This window comes from Mobula birostris, chromosome 30 (assembly GCF_030028105.1).
Source record: "Mobula birostris isolate sMobBir1 chromosome 30, sMobBir1.hap1, whole genome shotgun sequence".
Classification (NCBI taxonomy): Eukaryota; Metazoa; Chordata; class Chondrichthyes; order Myliobatiformes; family Myliobatidae; genus Mobula; species Mobula birostris.
In genome coordinates this window covers 40,067,330-40,086,341 of record NC_092399.1, presented here as the reverse complement: position 1 = coordinate 40,086,341, position 19,012 = coordinate 40,067,330, and the positions used below count along the sequence as shown (strand labels likewise).

The 19,012-nt window shown below is 46.4% G+C and overlaps 1 protein-coding gene across 1 annotated transcript in view; it reads right to left on the bottom strand.

Moving 5' to 3' along the window:
* The window catches only part of col16a1 (collagen, type XVI, alpha 1), a 401,818-nt gene that overhangs the window by 144,145 nt on the left and 238,661 nt on the right, over positions 1 to 19,012 (bottom strand). The window contains exons 26-30 of the mRNA XM_072247276.1: positions 18,770 to 18,823; positions 17,605 to 17,658; positions 8,588 to 8,695; positions 6,910 to 7,017; positions 4,910 to 5,032 (exon numbers count right to left, since the gene is read on the bottom strand). Coding sequence (XP_072103377.1) covers positions 4,910 to 5,032; positions 6,910 to 7,017; positions 8,588 to 8,695; positions 17,605 to 17,658; positions 18,770 to 18,823 — 447 coding nt within the window. The remainder of the gene's footprint in view (positions 1 to 4,909; positions 5,033 to 6,909; positions 7,018 to 8,587; positions 8,696 to 17,604; positions 17,659 to 18,769; positions 18,824 to 19,012) is intronic.

Below are 19,012 nucleotides of genomic sequence, written 5' to 3'. Positions count from 1 at the left end.
GTTAGAAAGTGAGAAGAAGGAGCATAGTGGAGTGGAAGGAAGTGAGGGAGTTGAGGTAGATTTATCATTAGCAAGGAAGGAATTTATACAGGCACAGGAACGAGACGAGGAGCTGGTGGTTTTGACGGAGACAGCTCTCTCCGAAGCAGAAATGAAAAGGGAACCAATGGGCTATTATGTGAAGGAGGGAGTACTGATGAGGAAGTGGAGACCAAGTACCGTGCCGGCAGATGAGGAGTGGGGGGTGGTACACCAGGTGGTAGTGCCAAAAATTTATAGGGACGAGATTTTTAACCTGGCCCACAACATACCCCTCGGTGAACATTTTGGGGTGAGGAAAACAGTTGATAGAATTATGAAAGTGTTTTACTGAGTATTGTAGACGTGAGCCGACGTAGTTAGAGCCGATTAATATGTTAAAAGCTTACCACGATCAGAAAGCCGATCTAGTTGGTGTTATCACGAAAATTAATGAGGCTGGGGTGCCAAATGATAAGGGGAAAACTCATCTTGAAAAGATAAATATGGTGCCGACCAGATTGGAGAACTCTATTGTTTTGGCCAACTTTGCTGATAAGGTCTCTCACTTAACCACCGAACAGAGCGAGCCGCTGATAAAGCTAATTAACCGGCATGCAGATGTATGTCCGGATGTCCCGAGGTGATGCAAGGGGACGGCAAATGATGTTGTTGTCACATCGGACCAGCCTATTAAGCAACATCCCTATAGGATGAACTTGGAGAAGGGCAAGCTAGTGGAGAAAGAAATTGAACACATGCTAGCCACAGGTATTATTAGGCCATCCAAATCGGAATGGGCGTCTCCCGGTGTGGTTGTCCCGAAAGTCGATGGGAGCATACGATTCTGTACAGATTAAAGAAAAGTGAATGCCATCACTAAAACTGATGCTTACCCCATCCCAAGGGTAGACGATTGCATCGATAAAGTGGGGAGAGCTAAGTACATTACAAAGATCGATTTGCTAAAAGGGTACTGGTGCGTTCCTTTAACCGACCGGGCTAGAGAAATCTCAGCATTTGTCATTCCATCCGGGTTATACGAGTATAATGTTTTACCTTTTGGCATGAAAAACGCCCCAGAGACCTTCCAAAGGATGATTAATTCAGTGATAAAAGGGTTAAAGAACGCAGAAGCGTATATTGATGATTTAGTGGTCTGGAGTGACACGTGAGAGGAGCTCATTGTGGCAGTAGAGGAACTGTTTAAACGGCTGTCTGAAGCCAATCTGACAGTGAACCTCGCAAAAAGTGAGTTCAGCCACGCTAAGGTCACTTATCTGGGATATGTAGTAGGACAGAGGCAACTGGCACCGATGCAGGTTAAGGTGCAGGCTATCTCTGAAGTTCCCACCCCGACGGACAAGAGAGCCCTGAGAAGGTTCTTGGAGATGGTGGGGTACTATCGGAGGTTTTGCAAAAACTTTGCGGATATTACCCTCCCTCTTACTAAGCTATTGCCGAAAAATGTGAAGTTTGTGTGGAACGACCTTTGTCAACAAGCCTTCGAGAGTCTGAAGGCGATTCTGCGTCACCACCCTGTATTGAATGCGCCTGACTTTTCAAAACCTTTCTCCCTAGCAACAGATGCTAGCGATGAAGCGGCCGGGGCGGTGCTGTTACAACAGACAAAGGGGAGATCGAACACCCAGTGGCTTATTTTACTAACAAGTTTAATGTCCATCAGAGAAATTATTCCACTGTGGAGAAGGAATTACTGGCAATCATACTAGCATTACAACATTTTGAGGTTTATATTTGTCCGGCATGGAAACCACTGATAGTTCACATTGATCACAATCCATTAGTGTTTTTGGCCACAATGAAGGATAAAAGCAAACGCTTACTAAGTTGGAGCCTGGTCTTACAGGAATTTGATATTAAGATAAAACATATAAAAGGAACGGACAATGTGATTACTGATTGTCTGTCAAGGTGTTAAAACTTAAAGTTCTCTGTATTAGCTGAATAGCTGATGACTACCTGTATATTAGTGTGTATCTTATGTGCATTCATGCCCATAATTTTTACCCTGGTAAAAATCCTTTTAAGGGTGGGGGTGTCATGTGTGACGTGAAGCAGAGTTACTGGACGGATGATGCTAATGAGAGAGATAAGAAAGACAATGGAGAAACATTCAAAATGCTAATAAGAGAGAAGAGAGGGATTAACAGGAAAGAAACACAATTCAGATATTGACAGACCGGTTGCTTCGAACCTGAACTGTTTGAAGTTTGATGGACAGGGGGATAAAAGGAGCAGGTTTGCTAAGGCACGAGACACACAACGAGAACCTGGAAAGAGCAGTGTGCCCCCACACTGGTGGAAATTGGTGGAAGTTTGGAGGACCGGTTCGCGGGAACTGACCAGAGGCTCACAGGGTGTAAAGGTACGATCGGTGGGAACCTGGGGTGTGTGTCCACCCTTGCCTGGGTGCCGGGTTCACTGCGGAAGGACGATCGTATCTGGAACGGAGGAGTCACAGTCGGTGGCCACAGTGGGATTAGAAGACATCAAAAGGTCTGCCTGAAACCAACTGCGAAGACATCAAAAGGTCTGCCTGAAACCAAATTTCATCTCTCTCTCTCTCTCCCCCCCCCCCTCTGTCCAATGGTACAACAACAGCGATTACTGCAAACTGCACTAAACTGAACTGAACTCTGCCTCACTTAAGACTGATCATTTTACCCCTAGACTGCGACAGAGCTTGGTTGATTCCTATTACCCTAGTTCTGTGTATATGTGTGTATTATCATTGCTAACCTGTTACATTTATATCCTTACGATTAGAGTACTGTATTACTTATTTCTTTAATAAAACTTTATTAGTTCCTAATAATCCAGACTCCAACGAGCATTCCATTTCTGCTGGTTTGGCAACCCAGTTACGGTATACGTAACAGTATGCAGATGATACTAAGATAGGTGGAGTTGTGGATAATGAAGTAGGTTTTCAAAGCTTGCAGAGAGATTTAGGCCAGTTAGAAGAGTGGGCTGAAAGATGGCAGATGGAGTTTAATGCTGAAAAATGTGAGGTGCTACATTTTGGTAGGACTAACCAAAATAGGACATACATGGTAAATGGTAGGGCATTGAAGAATGCAGTAGAGCAGAGGGATCTAGGAATAATGGTGCATAGTTCCCTGAAGGTGGAATCTCATGTGGATAGGGTGGTGAAGAAAACTTTTGGTATGCTGGCCTTTGTTAATCAGAGTATTGAGTATAGGAGTTGGGATGTAATGTTGAAAGTATATAATGCATTGGTAAGGCCAAATTTGGAGTATTGTGTACAGTTCTGGTCACCGAATTATAGGAAAGATGTCAATAAAATTGAGAGAGTACTGAGGAGGTTGACTAAAATGTTGCCTGGGTTTCATCTCCTAAGTTACAGAGTAAGGTTGAACAAGTCAGGTCTTTATTCTTTGGAGCGTAGAAGTTTGAGAGGGGTCTTGATAGAGGTGTTTAAAATTATGAGGGGGATTGATAGAGTTGACATGGATAGGCTTTTTCCATTGAGAGTGGGGGAGATTCAAACGAGAGGACGAGTTGAGAGTTAAAGGGCAAAAGTTTAGGGGTAACATGAGGGGGAACTTCTTTACTCAGAGAGTGGTGGCTGTGTGGAACAAGCTTCCAGCAGAAGTGTTTGAGACAGGATCGATGTTGTCATTTAAAGTTCAATTGGATAGATATATGGACAGGAAGGGAATGGAGGGTCATGGACCGAGTGCAAGCTGGTGAGACTAGGTGAGAGTAGGAGTTCGGCACGGACTAGAAGGGCCGAGATGGCCTGTTTCTGTGCTGTAATTGTTATATGGTTATATGTTATATGGTTATATTGGACCCTTTCTTTTTACGATTTTCATAAATGACCTGGACGAGGAAGTGCAGGGATGGGTTAGTAAATTTGCTGATGACACAAAGGTTGAGGGTGTTGTGGATAGTGTGGGGGGCTGTCAGAGGTTACAGTGGGACATTGCTAGGATGCAAAACTGGGCTAAGAAGGGGTAGATGGAGTTCAACCCAGATAAGTGTGATGTGGTTCATTTTGATAGGTCAAATATAACAGTAGAATATCATATTAATGGTAAAGCTCTTGGCAGTATGGAGGATCAGAGGGATCTTGGGGTCCAAGTGTATCGGACACTCAAAGCTGCTACGCAGGTTGACTCTATGGTTAAGAAGGCATAATGTGCATTGGCCTTCATCAACCGTGGGATTGAATTTAGGAGCCGAGAGACAATGTTGCAGCTATTTTGGACCCTGATCAGACACCACTTGGAGTACTGTGCTCACTTCTGGTCACCTCGATATAGGAAGGATGTGGAAACCATAGAAAGGGTGCAAGGGAGATTTTCAAGGAGGTTGCCTGGATTGGGGACCATGCCTTATGAGAATAGGTTGAGTGAACTCGGCCTTTTCTCCTTGGAGCGGCGGAGGATGAGCGGTGACCTGAGAGAGGTGTATAAGATGTATAAAGCATTGATCCCAAGACTGAAATGGCTAACAGAAGAGGGCACAGTTTTAAGGTGCTTGGAGGTGGGTACAGAGGAGATGTTAGGGAATGTTTTTGTACGGAGAGAGTGATCAGTGCGTGGAATGGGCTGCCACTGACGGTGGTGAAGGCGGATACGATAGCGTCTTTTAAGAGACTCCTGGACAAGTACATAGAGCTTAGAAAAATAGAGGGCTAAGGGTAACCCTCGGTAATTTCTAAAGTAAGTACATGTTCATCACAGCATTGTGGGTCAAAGGGCCTGTAATGTGCTTTAGGATTTCTATGTTTCTATTCACTAAGCACACAAACACACACACTGAACATGTAACACACAAACTCAGATACACACAAAGTCTAGCTTTATTACTGATATAACCAATATAACTGATGACTTACATGTCTTCCGGGTGTTCCTGTCCCAGGTGGTCCAGGATCGCCTCGAGGGCCTGGTTTCCCTGGAAGTCCAATCACGTCCTTGAATTCATCTGGAATTGTGGGGCAAACCTCACACTGATCTCCCTGTATAAGACAATCGGAACACCCCAAATGAATCGGGAATGCTTCAGGCAACACAAATAAAAGTTGCTGGTGAACACAGCAGGCCAGGCAGCATCTCTAGGAAGAGGTGCAGTCGACGTTTCAGGCTGAGACCCTTGTTAGGACGAAGGGTCTCGGCCTGAAACGTCGACTGCACCTCTTCCTAGAGATGCTGCCTGGCCTGCTGCGTTCACCAGCAACTATGCCAAACATGATGCTGCCTGACCTGCTGCATTCACCAGCAACTATGCCAAACCGAAGGTGAGCAGGGCCACAGCCAAGGGAAGCTGAGAAGGATTAGTCAGGGAGAAACAGTGGAACAGTGAGGTCACAATGTTGTCCAGTAATTCCCACGGCTCACCACTAACCCTGACCACTGTACCCACAGCACCCTGGCTTCAAACCAGGGTGCAGGAAAGAAAAATGAGGGCAAGGACTGATAGGGCACCGAGCAGTAATTCAACACTTTCTTCCCAACGATCCTCAGAACCAACTGATTCCAGTTAGTAGGATGAGGCAAGTGCAATCTGTTCAAATCAGGGATACCCACAGAAACTGAGAACCTGCTGGGATCAGGGACACCCGCAGAGGGTGAGGACCTGCTGGGATCAGGGACACCCGCAGAGGGTGAGGACCTGCTGGGATCAGGGACACCCGCAGAGGGTGAGGACCTGCTGGGATCAGGGACACCCGCAGAGGGTGAGGACCTGCTGGGATCAGGGACACCCGCAGAAACTGAGAACCTGCTGGGATCAGGGACACCCGCAGAGGGTGAGAACCTGCTGGGATCAGGGACACCCGCAGAAACTGAGAACCTGCTGGGATCAGGGACACCCGCAGAGGGTGAGAACCTGCTGGGATCAGGGACACCCGCAGAAACTGAGAACCTGCTGGGATCAGGGACACCCGCAGAGGGTGAGGACCTGCTGGGATCAGGGACACCCGCAGAGGGTGAGGACCTGCTGGGATCAGGGACACCCGCAGAGGGTGAGGACCTGCTGGGATCAGGGACACCCGCAGAGGGTGAGGACCTGCTGGGATCAGGGACACCCGCAGAGGGTGAGGACCTGCTGGGATCAGGGACACCCGCAGAGGGTGAGGACCTGCTGGGATCAGGGACACCCGCAGAGGGTGAGGACCTGCTGGGATCAGGGACACCCGCAGAGGGTGAGGACCTGCTGGGATCAGGGACACCCGCAGAGGGTGAGGACCTGCTGGGATCAGGGACACCCGCAGAGGGTGAGGACCTGCTGGGATCAGGGACACCCGCAGAGGGTGAGGACCTGCTGGGATCAGGGACACCCGCAGAGGGTGAGGACCTGCTGGGATCAGGGACACCCGCAGAGGGTGAGGACCTGCTGGGATCAGGGACACCCGCAGAGGGTGAGGACCTGCTGGGATCAGGGACACCCGCAGAGGGTGAGGACCTGCTGGGATCAGGGACACCCGCAGAGGGTGAGGACCTGCTGGGATCAGGGACACCCGCAGAGGGTGAGGACCTGCTGGGATCAGGGACACCCGCAGAGGGTGAGGACCTGCTGGGATCAGGGACACCCGCAGAGGGTGAGGACCTGCTGGGATCAGGGACACCCGCAGAGGGTGAGGACCTGCTGGGATCAGGGACACCCGCAGAGGGTGAGGACCTGCTGGGATCAGGGACACCCGCAGAGGGTGAGGACCTGCTGGGATCAGGGACACCCGCAGAGGGTGAGGACCTGCTGGGATCAGGGACACCCGCAGAGGGTGAGGACCTGCTGGGATCAGGGACACCCGCAGACATTGAGAACCAGAGATAGGGAACACCTGCTGAGAATAGCAATATTTGCTCAGACAAAGGGAACAAGAAATTGTTGACTCACCTTTTCGCCCTTTAGTCCGGGAGAACCTCGTAATCCTTGTTTTCCAGGGTTTCCTGGAATTCCTATGGCACCCGGCTCTCCTGTATCACCCTTTGGACCAGGATCACCCTGAACAAAGGAATTAAACATTTTCTCTGAGTGTTAATAAGGATTTACTCATTCTACCCCCGGTACCCCCCTACATGGTGAAGCAGCCCAGGACCCTCAGTGAATGGCCAGGGAAGGGCAGGAATTCACCTTACGCCAGGTTAGTAGCCTGTTTCCTCAGTAACAAGAGAGAGAGACTGGTTCCTGATCTGGAAGAAGTTAGGTCACACCTCCCTCCACCGAACACCCTTTCCTCACTCACCAGACAAGTCACTGGTGAGTGACCTGAAGTGGCATCTGTAGCTCCAGGGACAGTCAAGGTTTAGATAGATCCCTCAGACAATCCCATCATTCCTGCTCCCACACCACACTACTCTTCACTGGTTGATGGCATACAAACCTGGTCCTCCAGCCCTAGCTCAGTAGTTTAACCCTTGCCATCATTCGTGAATTCCCAATTAATGCTTGCTGAGCTTGCAATTTGGATCCAAGGCCGTGAATGTTTTTTTCCCAGAACCCCCAGGTATCTTCAGATAAAGACCATGAGCTTGTACTTTATCGGTTCCTAGTGACTCCCCAGTGTGTGGTAATTGCAGTGGGCTGTAGACCTCAGAGGTAGTGGTCCCCAACCATCCTCCCTGTATTCGCAACTGATGTAGAAACTTCATCCTTCAACAAAGCACAACACTATTACAGCACCGGCCATTAGACCAGGGTTCAGTTCCTGCCACTGTCTGCTAAGAGTTTACACATGCTCCCTGTGACTGAGTGGGTTTCCTCTGGGTGTTCCTGTTTCCTCCCACAATCCAAAGGTGTATGTGTAAGTTATGAGCATGTCAGAAACAGGGTAACACTTGTGGGCTGCCCAGCCCAATCTCACTGATTTGATTTGACATAAACAACAAATTTAATTGTATATTTTGATGTATGTGTGACAAATAAAGCTAATCAGCAGTCTTAAAAAATAGGGAGATATGAACTCTCTCTCTGAGCTCCCACTCAAACCTTCTCCACAATTTGATACAGATATTCAGCTGAGGTTGAGCAGGTCCTGGTCAAACATTCAGTAGTAGTAAGTTATTGGCTGAACATCTTTTAAGTCTTTTAAGAGACGCTTGGATAGGTACATGGAGCTTAGAAAAATAGAGGGCTATGGGTAACACTAGGTAGTTTCTAAAGTAAGTAGATGTTTGGCACAGCATTGTGGGCTGAAGAGCCTACATTGTGTTGTCGGTTTTCTATGCTTCTATCACTATGATTTGGGTTCAACTCCTCCAGAGGTGAGTAGGGTTAGACGGATGATAGGAACCCGTATGTGAACTTGTCCCTGAAAGAGAACCAGATAACATTAAACTGGTATCTTTTTTAGGACACTGGCCCAGAGGAGATTTTCACTGCATGGCCATTGTTCATCCCAGTGCAATAAGCCAGTGAGTGCTACTTTTAAACACAAGAGGTTCTGCAGAAGCTGGAAATCCTGAGGAACACACACACACAAAATGTTGTTGGAACTCAGCACACACAACTTCCCAGCCCCATGGAGAAATAGTCCTCTCTCCATGGAACCACTGTTTTGTTGATGCTCACTTACCGGTCTGCCAGGCTGTCCTCTGGATTCATCCTCAGGTACTTCCAAATGTGGGGGTGCAGCAGTGAGCTTCCCATGTGGAGCAGTGAGGCAAGGTCCACATCCTTCACCCTGCATTGTGAAGAGAAAAGAACGAGATTTACCATGGCTTCTGCACTGACAGTAACCCACAGAATGGTCCTCCCACACCAACATTGACTGTCCTCCCAGAGCCTGGATCTCACTCTCAGTGGCTGTGGCTTGTTACAGTGACAGACCGGCTGCTCTTTCCTAAACTGTTCCACCACATGGTTCCAAATGCATGATGCACTAAACACTTTCTGGAGAACTCTGCCTACACTTCACTGGCCCGTCATCAGACAATCGCTTCCATCTCTTTGGGACCGTCTCCATGAATGGAAGTCCAGGAGACACCGTGCAGTGACTGCAACCAGAAGTGCACTGATCAGGGTGCAGCAGCCCTCCCTGCAACACTGCTTCAAATGCCTGCAAATACCAGAGCAGCTGTCACCCCAGGACCAGATTACAAGCTATCAATTAGCACCCACGGCCGCTTCAGGTAACCCTGTTCAGTGATTCCTGTGTGGGGTCTCTTAGCTCTTCAGCACACAGCTCACTCTCAGTTACACATGGATGTTCCCCAGAGGGGAGTAGTAGCCAGTGGACAGCACCCACAGCCATTCCCTTTAACTTGAATGCCCCCATCATCCATTAGTGATTTCAGTGCCTTTGTGTCTTCAAATCACAGCCTGTGACTGTACACAAGCTCTGCGTCTCACAGCTTCCTCCACCCCATCAGTGCACTAACCTGTTAACCATAGTCCATTCCACAGAGTGCTGTTCATCCACTTCCCTTCCTGTGTTTCTCATACATAAACACCACTCAGTCTCAGCCCTCCTTCACTGAACGTACTGAGCGGCAGTGCCAATGTAAAGAGTCACAAAAAGGTACAGTACAGAGACAGGTCCTTTGGCCCATCGCATAATCCCATTAGCCCACACTAGGACCATATGCTCCTCTGCCTTGACTTTTTCAATTGCCTCCCTCGAAGTTTCTCAGCCATAGTGACTGTACCTTATCCCACTACCTCCTCTGGCAGCAAGTTCCAGGCAATACTCACTAGCCCTTCAGATCGCCTTGAAACCTCCTTCCTTTTTACTTTATAGCACCAGCCGTCAGGGTTCAATTTCCACTGCCCTCAGTAAGGAGCTTGTATGTTCTCCCCATAACGGCCTGGGTTTCCTCTGGGTGCTCGAATTTCTTCCCACATTCCAAAGGTGTACAGTTTAGGGTTGGTAAGTTGTGGGCATACTTTTTTGTGCTGAGAGCTTGGTGACACTTCATGGCTGCCCCTAGCACATCCTCGGACTGCGTTGGTCATTGACGCAAATGATGCATTTCACTGGATGTTTTGATGTTTCCATTTACATGTTGCAAATAAAGATAATCTTTACATCTACATACACAATTAATGATATCCCAAACATGGGAAAAACATTTTGACTACCTACCATATATATACACGCATATATATGAGAGGGGGGGAGGGGGGGGGAAGAGAGAGAGAGAGAGAGACTGTACATCTATCCCATCACCTGTCAGTCTCTTTTTCTTCAGGAAAAATAAAACCATTATGTCCAATCTCTCCCCATCCAAGACAGACAACATCCTGGTGAATCTCCTCTGCACAAGAATGACAAAGATGTGCAGCCCTTCACAGACTGAAGATTTGACTCTGTTGCAGAATTCTAGAGAGAGCCTCCAGTATCTACCCGCCAATTCCCACTTTGCCTTTCCCCTTTGTGCTTGTACTTTCCTGCTTGTACTTGATCAATTCTTCTGCACCTGTCTTTGTATTCTTTAGAGACCAGCAGAACACCCAATATTGTCTCATGATGTGTACTAGCCCACCATTCCTACCTCCCTCTCCTCATTCTTCCCAGTGGCCCATCCACATGAAATGCTGCAGCAACCTACTCTCCCAATCACTTCCCCTCACACCCAATATCCCTGTTCCTAATAAAGCCCAGATTCTGTCCTTGCAACACACACTCAAAATGCTGGAGGAACTCAGCAGGCCTGGCAGCATCTATAGACAAAGTACAGTCGATGTGTTGGGCGAAAACCCTTCAGCAGGACATTCTGTCCTTTCCTACACAGGGACTAATGAACCCTCGGTGAGGTTAGTGGAATGGGTTTATCAGACCGAGAGGGATGGACCACCCCACAGCACAAAGGGAAACCTGACACTATCTTCCACTCCACCCCCTTCACCACTCCAGCCTTACCTCATCCACTCTCGTCCCCAGTGATTTTTGTCATATGAAGGTGACATAATGTGTTAGTTATCTCAGCCGTTAAGCCCATCCCTTCTCCCTTACCCATAGCCTTCATTACCACACTCCCCCACCTAACTCCTCCTTCCACCAAACCAAATAGCCATCCAGCTTCCCCCTATTCAGTTTTGATCCTACATAATGCCCTCGCCAAGTGCTCATCTTGTCTAAGAGACTCACAGAAGGCTCATAATCCAATCCTACCATGCCTCATTGGACAAGAGCTCATCTCATCTGAGAGACTCACAGAGGGCTGACAATCCAATCCTATCATGGCTGCCTGCAGAGAGCTCATCCCGTCTGAGAGTCTCACAGAAGGCTGACAATCCAATCCTATCATGCCTCGCTCACCAAGTGCCCATCTCATCAGAGACTCACAGAGGGCTGATAATCCAATCCTATCATGGCTGCCTGCATTGTACTGATTCATCAGCTGCTCTAAACTCTAGCTATCCAGTTGGTGGTGGGAGCAACTGTTCCCACTGGTTTGGTGATCTTGAATTAATTACACAAAGTAGATTCAACTTCTTGCTTATGATTGGGAGTGCATAGGTAGCAAAAACCAGTTTGAGATGGCACTGGTGAACCCAGTCACTAAATACAGGTGGTGGCAAACAAAACAAAGAATACAACTAAATACTTCATTAATAACTCCTTTTCTTGTAAAATGAATAGTAAACGATCACCACAAACAATGGAGAGGTGAGTGATGTTGAGGCTGACTCAAGGGTTAAAGTGTGTGGGTGAGAGGCAGAGTTGGGGTGAGGTCAAGGCACATTTGACGTAAAGTCGGAATGAGTGGAGTGGAGCAAGGTTGAACAGATAATAAGTACTTTGCACTTTGAATTTTGAATGGCACTTGTTTTGTTGTTTGTTTTCTATTTTACTGTGTTCTGTGTTCTTGTTTTACTGTTCTGTGTTTCTGTTTTACTGTGTTCTGTTACTATGTTATGTGTTACTGTGTTATGCGTTTCTACTTTACTGTCCTGCGTTTCTACGTTACTGTGTTCTGTGTTTCTATTTCAGTGTGTTCTGTGCTGTTCTGCTGAACTAAGTTGGTGGTTCTAACCATAGAACCATAGAAACTACAGCACAGAAACAGGCCTTTTGGCCCTTCTTGGCTGTGTCGAACCATTTTCTGCCTAGTCCCACTGACCTGCACACGGACCATATCCCTCCATACACCTCCCATCCATGTATCTGTCCAATTTATTCTTAAATGTTAAAAAAGAACCCGCATTTACCACCTCATCTGGCAGCTCATTCCATACTCCCACCACTCTCTGTGTGAAGAAGCCCCCTCAATGTTCCCTTTAAACTTTTCCCCCCTCACCCTTAACCCATGTCCTCTGGTTTTTTTTTCTCCCCTTGCCTCAGTGGAAAAAGCCTGCTTGCATTCACTCTATCAAGACCCATCATAATTTTATATACCTCCATCAAATCTCCCCTCATTCTTCTACGCTCCAGGGAATAAAGTCCTAACCTATTCAACCTTTCTCTGTAACTGAGTTTCTCAAGTCCCGGCAACATCCTTGTAAACCTTCTCTGCACTCTTTCAACCTTATTTATATCCTTCCTGTAATTTGGTGACCAAAACTGAACACAATACTCCAGATTCGGCCTCACCAATGCCTTATAGAACCTCATAACATTCCAGCTCTTATACTCAATACTTTGATTAATAAAGGCCAATATACCAAAAGCTCTCTTTATGACCCTATCACCTGTGATGCCACTTTTAGGAAATGTTGTATCTGTATTCCCAGATCCCTCTGTTCCACTGCACTCCTCAGTGCCTTACCATTAACCCTGTATGTTCTACGTTGGTTTGTCCTTCCAATGTGCAATACCTCACACTTGTCAGTATTAAACTCCATCTGCCATTTTTCAGCCCATTTTGCCAGTTGGTCCAAGTCCCTCTGCAGGTTCTGAAAACCTTCCTCACTGTCTACCACACCTCCAATCTTTGTATCATCAGCAAACTTGCTGATCCAATTTACCACATTATCATCCAGATCATTGATATAGATAACAACTGACAATGGACCCAGCACTGATCCCTGTGGCACACCACTAGTGACAGGCCTCCACTCAGAGAAGCAATTCTCTACCACCACTCTGGCTTCTTCCATTGAGCCAATGTCTAATCCAATTTACCACCTCTCCATGTATACCTAGCGACTGAATTTTCCTAACTAACCTCCCATGCGGGACCTTGTCAAGGGCCTTACTGAAGTCCATGTAGACAATATCCACTGCCTTCCCTTCATCCACTTTCCTGGAAACCTCCTCGAAAAACTCCAATAGATTGGTCAAACATGACCTACCACGCACAAAGCCATGTTGACTCTCCCTAATGAGTCCCTGTCTATCCAAATGCTTGTAGATTCTGTCTCTTAGTACTCCCTCCAATAACTTACCTACTACCGACGTTAAACTTACTGGCCTAAATTTCTCGGATTACTTTTCGATCTTTTTTTAAACAACGGAACAACATGAGCCACTCTCCAATCCTCCTGCACCTCACCTGTAGACAGCGACATTTTAAATATTTCAGCCAGGGCCCCTGCAATTTTAACACTAGTCTCCTTCAAGGTCCGAGGGAACACCCTGTCAGGTCCCGGGGATTTATCCACTTTAATTTTCCTCAAGACAGCAAGGACCTCCTCCTTTTCGATCTGTACAGTTTCCATGATCTCACTACTTGTTTCCCTTAATTCCATAGACTTCATGCCAGTTTCCTTAGTAAATACAGACGCAAAAAACCTATTTAAGATCTCCCCCATTTCCTTTGGTTCCGCGCATAGCTGACCACTCTGATCTTCAAGAGGACCAATTTTATCCTTTACAATTCTTTTGCTCTTAATATACCTGTAAAATCTCTTTGGATTATCCTTCACTTTGACTGCCAAGGTAACCTCATATCTTATTTTAGCCCTCCTGATTACTTTCTTAAGTATTTTCTTGCACCTCTTATACTCCTCAAGCACCTTATTTACTCCCTGCTTCCTATACACGTCATACAACTCCCTCTTCTTCTTTATCAGAGTTGCAATATCCCTTGAGAACCAAGGTTCCTTATTCCTATTCATTTTGCCTTTAATCCTGACAGGAACATACAAATTTTGCACTCTCAAAATTTCTGCTTTGAAGGCTTCCCACCTACCGATCACATCCATGCCAGAGAACACCTGTCCCAATCCACACTTTTCAGATCCTTTCTCATTTCTTCAAATTTGGCCTTCTTTCAGTTAAGAACCTCAACCCTAGGACCAGATCTATCCTGCTGGAAAGTGTGGCAACTCTTTCAGGCTGCCACCAGCACATCCATGGATTATGTTGCTTGTTCACGCAAATGTCATTGTTTTAATGAAAAATTACACTGAATCTAACAGAAATGCAAGGCAGCAGGGAAGGGCTGAATGGGTCAAATGATGCCTTTCCATGCAAGAGGAATTTGAAGAAATAAACAGTAATTCCAGGACTTTGCCAGGCAGTGTCCCGGAGTTCTGTGAGCGGAACATGGTAATGCAGGTGTATCTAGCTGGGTTCCACAGATGACAAGGAGATGACGGTGCAAATGCTGAGAGAGGTACACATACAAAATGCCAGAGGAACGTGTATGATAGAAAGATGGAGAACTGAGTTAGACTGAGCAGGTTAAAAGGTTGGCACAACATTGTGGGCCAAAGGGTCTGTATGGTGCTGTAATGTTCTGTGTTCTCTGTCTAGGGAGGCTACTTGGGTGGAATTGAAGAATGGGAAAGGTGTAGTGACGCTTATAGGGGTGTATTATAGAACACCTAATGGGGACCGAGAACTGGAGGAGCAAATTTGTAAGGAGACAGCAGACATTCGTAGTAAGCACAAGGTTGTGATCGTGGGAGATTTTAATTTTCCACACATAGACTGGGAACCCATTCTGTAAAAGGGCTGGATGGTTTGGAGTTTGTCAAATGTGTGCAAGATAGCTCTTTGCAGCAATACACAGAGGTACCAACTAGAGAAGGGGCAGTGTTGGATCTCCTGTTAGGGAATGAGATAGGGCAGGTGACAGAGGCATGTGTTGGGGAGCACTTCGGGTCCAGTGATCACAATACCATTAGTTTCAATATAATTATGAAGGACGATAGGACTGGACCCAGGGTTGAGATTTTTCATTGGAGAAAGGCTAACTTTGAGGAAATGCGAAAGGATTTAGAAGGAGTGGATTGGGACAATTTGTTTTATGGGAAGGATGTAATAGAGAAATGGAGGTCATTTAAAGGTGAAATTTTGAGGGTACAGGATCTTTGTGTTCCCGTTAGGTTGAACGAAAGGTTAAGAGTTTGAGAGAGCCATGGTTTTCAAGGAATATTAGAAACTTGTTTCAGAAAAAGACAGGGATTTACAGTAAATATAGGCAGCTTGGAGTTAATGAGGTGCTTGAGGAATATAAAGAATGTAAAAAGAATCTTAAGAAAGAAATTAGAAAAGCTAAAAGAAGATATGAGGCAGCTTTAGCAAGTAAGGTGAAAATAAATCCAAAGGGTTTTTACAGTTATATAAATAGCAAAAGGATAGTGAGGGATAAAATTGGTCCCTTGGAGAATCAGAGTGGACGGCTATGTGCGGAGCCAAAAGAGATGGGGGAGATTTTGAACAATTTCTTTTCTTCGGTATTCACTAAGGAGAAGGATATTGAATTGTGTAAGGTAAAGGAAACAAGAAGGGTAGTAATGGAAAGTATGACGATTAAAGAAGAGGAAGTACTGGCACTTTTAAGGAATATAAAAGTGGATAAGTCTCCGGGTCCGGACAAGATATTCCCAAGGACCTTGAGGGAAGTTAGTGTGGAAATAGCAGGGGATCTGACAAATATTTCAAATGTCATTAGAAACGGGGATGGTGCCGGAGGATTGGCGTATTGCTCATGTTGTTCCATTGTTTAAAAAGGGTTCAAGGAGTAAACCTAGCAATTATCAGCCTGTGAGTTTGACGTCAGTGGTGGGTAAATTGATGGAAAGTATTCTTAGAGATGGTATATATAATTATCTGGATAGACAGGGTCTGATTAGGAACAGTCAACACGGATTTGTGCATGGAAGGTCATGTTTGACAAATCTTATTGAATTTTTTGATGAAGTTACTAGGAAAGTTGACGAGGGTAAATGGACTTCAATAAGGCCTTTGACAAGGTTCCACATGGAAGGTTCGTTAGGAAGGTTCAATCGTTAGGCATTCATATTGAAGTAGTAAAATGGATTCAGCAGTAGCTGGATGGGAGACACCAGAGAGTAGTGGTGGATAATTCTGTGTCAGATTGAAGGAAGGTGTGTAGCGGTGTGCCTCAGGGATCTGTACTGGGTCCAATGTTGTTTGTCATATACATTAATGATCTGGATGATGGGGTGGTAAATTGGATTAGTAAGTATGCAGATGATACCAAGATAGGTGGCGTTGTGGATAATGAAGTAGGTTTTCAAAGCTTGCAGAAAGATTTAGGCCAGTTAGAAGAGTGGACTGAAAGATGGCAGATGGAGTTTAATGCTGATAAATGTGAGGTGCTACATTTTGGTAGGACTAATCAGAATAGGACATACATGGTAAATGGTAGGGCATTGAAGAATGCAGTAGAGCAGAGGGATCTAGGAATAATGGTGCATAGTTCCCTGAAGGTGGAATCTCATGTGCATAGAGTGGTGAAGAAAGCTTTTGGTATGCTGGCCTTTATTAATCAGAGTATTGAGTATAGGAGTTGGGATGTAATGTTGAAATTGTATAAGACATTGGTAAGGCCAAGTTTGGAGTATTGTATACCGTTCTGGTCACCAAATTATAGGAAAGATGTCAAAAAAATTGAGAGAGTACAGAGGAGGTTTACTAAAATGTTGCCAGGGTGTCATCTCCTAAGTTACAGAGAAAGGTTGAACAAGTTAGGTCATTATTCTTTGGAGCATAGAAGCTTGAGAGGGGTCTTGATAGAGGTGTTTAAAATTATGAGGGGGATTGATAGAGTTGGCGTGGATAGGCTTTTTCCATTGAGAGTGGGGGAGATTCAAACAAGAGGACATGAGTTGAGAGTTAAAGGGCAAAAGTTTAGGGGTAGCATGAGGGGGAACTCCTTTACTCAGAGAGTGGTAGCTGTGTGGAACGAGCTTCCAGCAGAAGTGTTTGAGGCAGGTTCGATGTTATCATTTAAAGTTAATTTGTATAGATATATGGACAGGAAGGGAATGGAGGGTTATGGACCAAGTGCAGGTCGGTGGGACTAGGTGAGAGTAGGAGTTTGGCACGGACTAGAAGGGCCGAGATGGCCTGTTTCCGTGCTGTAATTGTTATATGCTTATATGGTAAACACAGCAGTTCAGGTCGCACTTACAGAGAGAAATTAACAGCTGATGTTTTGGGCTTAGATCCTTCATCATACTGAGGGGCGGGTGAACCAGTGGTCAGGGGAGAAGCAGGTTTCTGCACTAACACAAGAGGGGCCCTTCCCGAGACAGCAGACAGTCATGGCCAATCCCTACTGTCCAGATGGCAGTGGCCCAGCAGCTGACATAACACTCTGGGATGGGAGCTGAACCCTTGAGTTCTAGCCTGGAGCTAGGTCCAATAATGGTGATTTCAGGCCACTGACAACTACTCATAGAATAAAAACAGGTTCTGGATGAGAATATCCTGCCTTAGTGTGGAGCACCAACCTTTTCTCCTTTCAGTCCTTGGTGTCCTGTGAGGCCTGGGTCTCCACGCTCCCCCTTCAAAATAGATAGAGTTCTTGAATATTAAAACTTCAGTGTGAAATTATCACCAACGCAGAACAATAGGATATTAAGTGACTTATATAAGAAAAGTGTTTGCCACATCTCCCCCTCTCAAAGCACTCTGAGAGGAGATGCTGCTGGTGAGGGCTGCTTTCTCAGAGGACAGCAGGCAGTGACTGTGTTCCCAAGCCTGAGGTGGGGGGAAGGGGCTGGGGGATCATTTCTCCAACTGGGTGACCTAAGAGTAGCACTGGCAGAATGTTGGTCTCCCCAGGGGGCGACAGATCCCACGGAGTCGGCCAGTACTGAAAACCAATGGTCTCATGAGGCCAGTCAAGGTGAGACCTCACAAGGTGGTTCATTTTGGTAGCTCAAGTATGATATCAGAATATCGTATTAATGGTGAGACTCTTGGCAGTGTGGAGGTTCAGAGGGATCTTGGGGTCCGAGTCTAGAGGACACGCAAAGTTGCTGCGCAGATTGACTCCATGGTTAAGAAAGTGTGATGTGCCCAGTGTCAGTGAGACTGATGACAGTGTGATGTGCCCAGTGTCACAGAGACAGATGTCAGTGTGATGTGCCCAGCGTCAGTGAGACAGATGTCAGTGTGATGTGCCCAGCGTCAGTGAGACAGATGACAGTGTGATGTGCCCAGCATCAGTGAGACAGATGACAGTGTGATGTGCCCAGCGTCAGTGAGACAGATGACAGTGTGATGTGCCCAGTGTCAGTGAGACAGATGACAGTGTGATGTGCCCAGCATCAGTGAGACAGATAACAGTGTGATGTGCCCAGTGTCAGTGAGACAGATGACAGTGTGATGTGTCCAGTGTCAGTGAGACTGACGTCACTGTGATGTGCCCAGTGTCAGAGACTGTTGTCCACTGTTGTCAGTGTGATGTGACCGGTATGTCTGAGAGTGAAGAATGTGAACATCCTGCTACTGACAGATACAGACCATTTTACTCCTATGATTTGTGTGGGCAGAGATCTACAGGATCATGAAAATCAGCCCTTGGGTCGAGCAGACAGTGTCTGAGATCTGGGTGAGTGGGCCTGCAGCAGTGAAGGTGCCTCAGGGAAGGCTGGAGCTTGGACCACCTACCTTGTCTCCCTTCTCTGCGTCATGCCCAGGGAGACCTTGAGGACCACGCTTGCCCTGTCAATAACAAAAGAGAATGGCAAGTATTGGTAAAAATGGAGAATTCAAGGACAGGTACATTTCTGAAGTAACTATGTGACACCCAAGCACTTTACAGGCAGGAATACATTTCTTTATTAATGGTACTCTTACCAGGTAGCTGTTCCCAGCAAGATTCCAGCTCAACTATCTGATTGTCACCAGGAG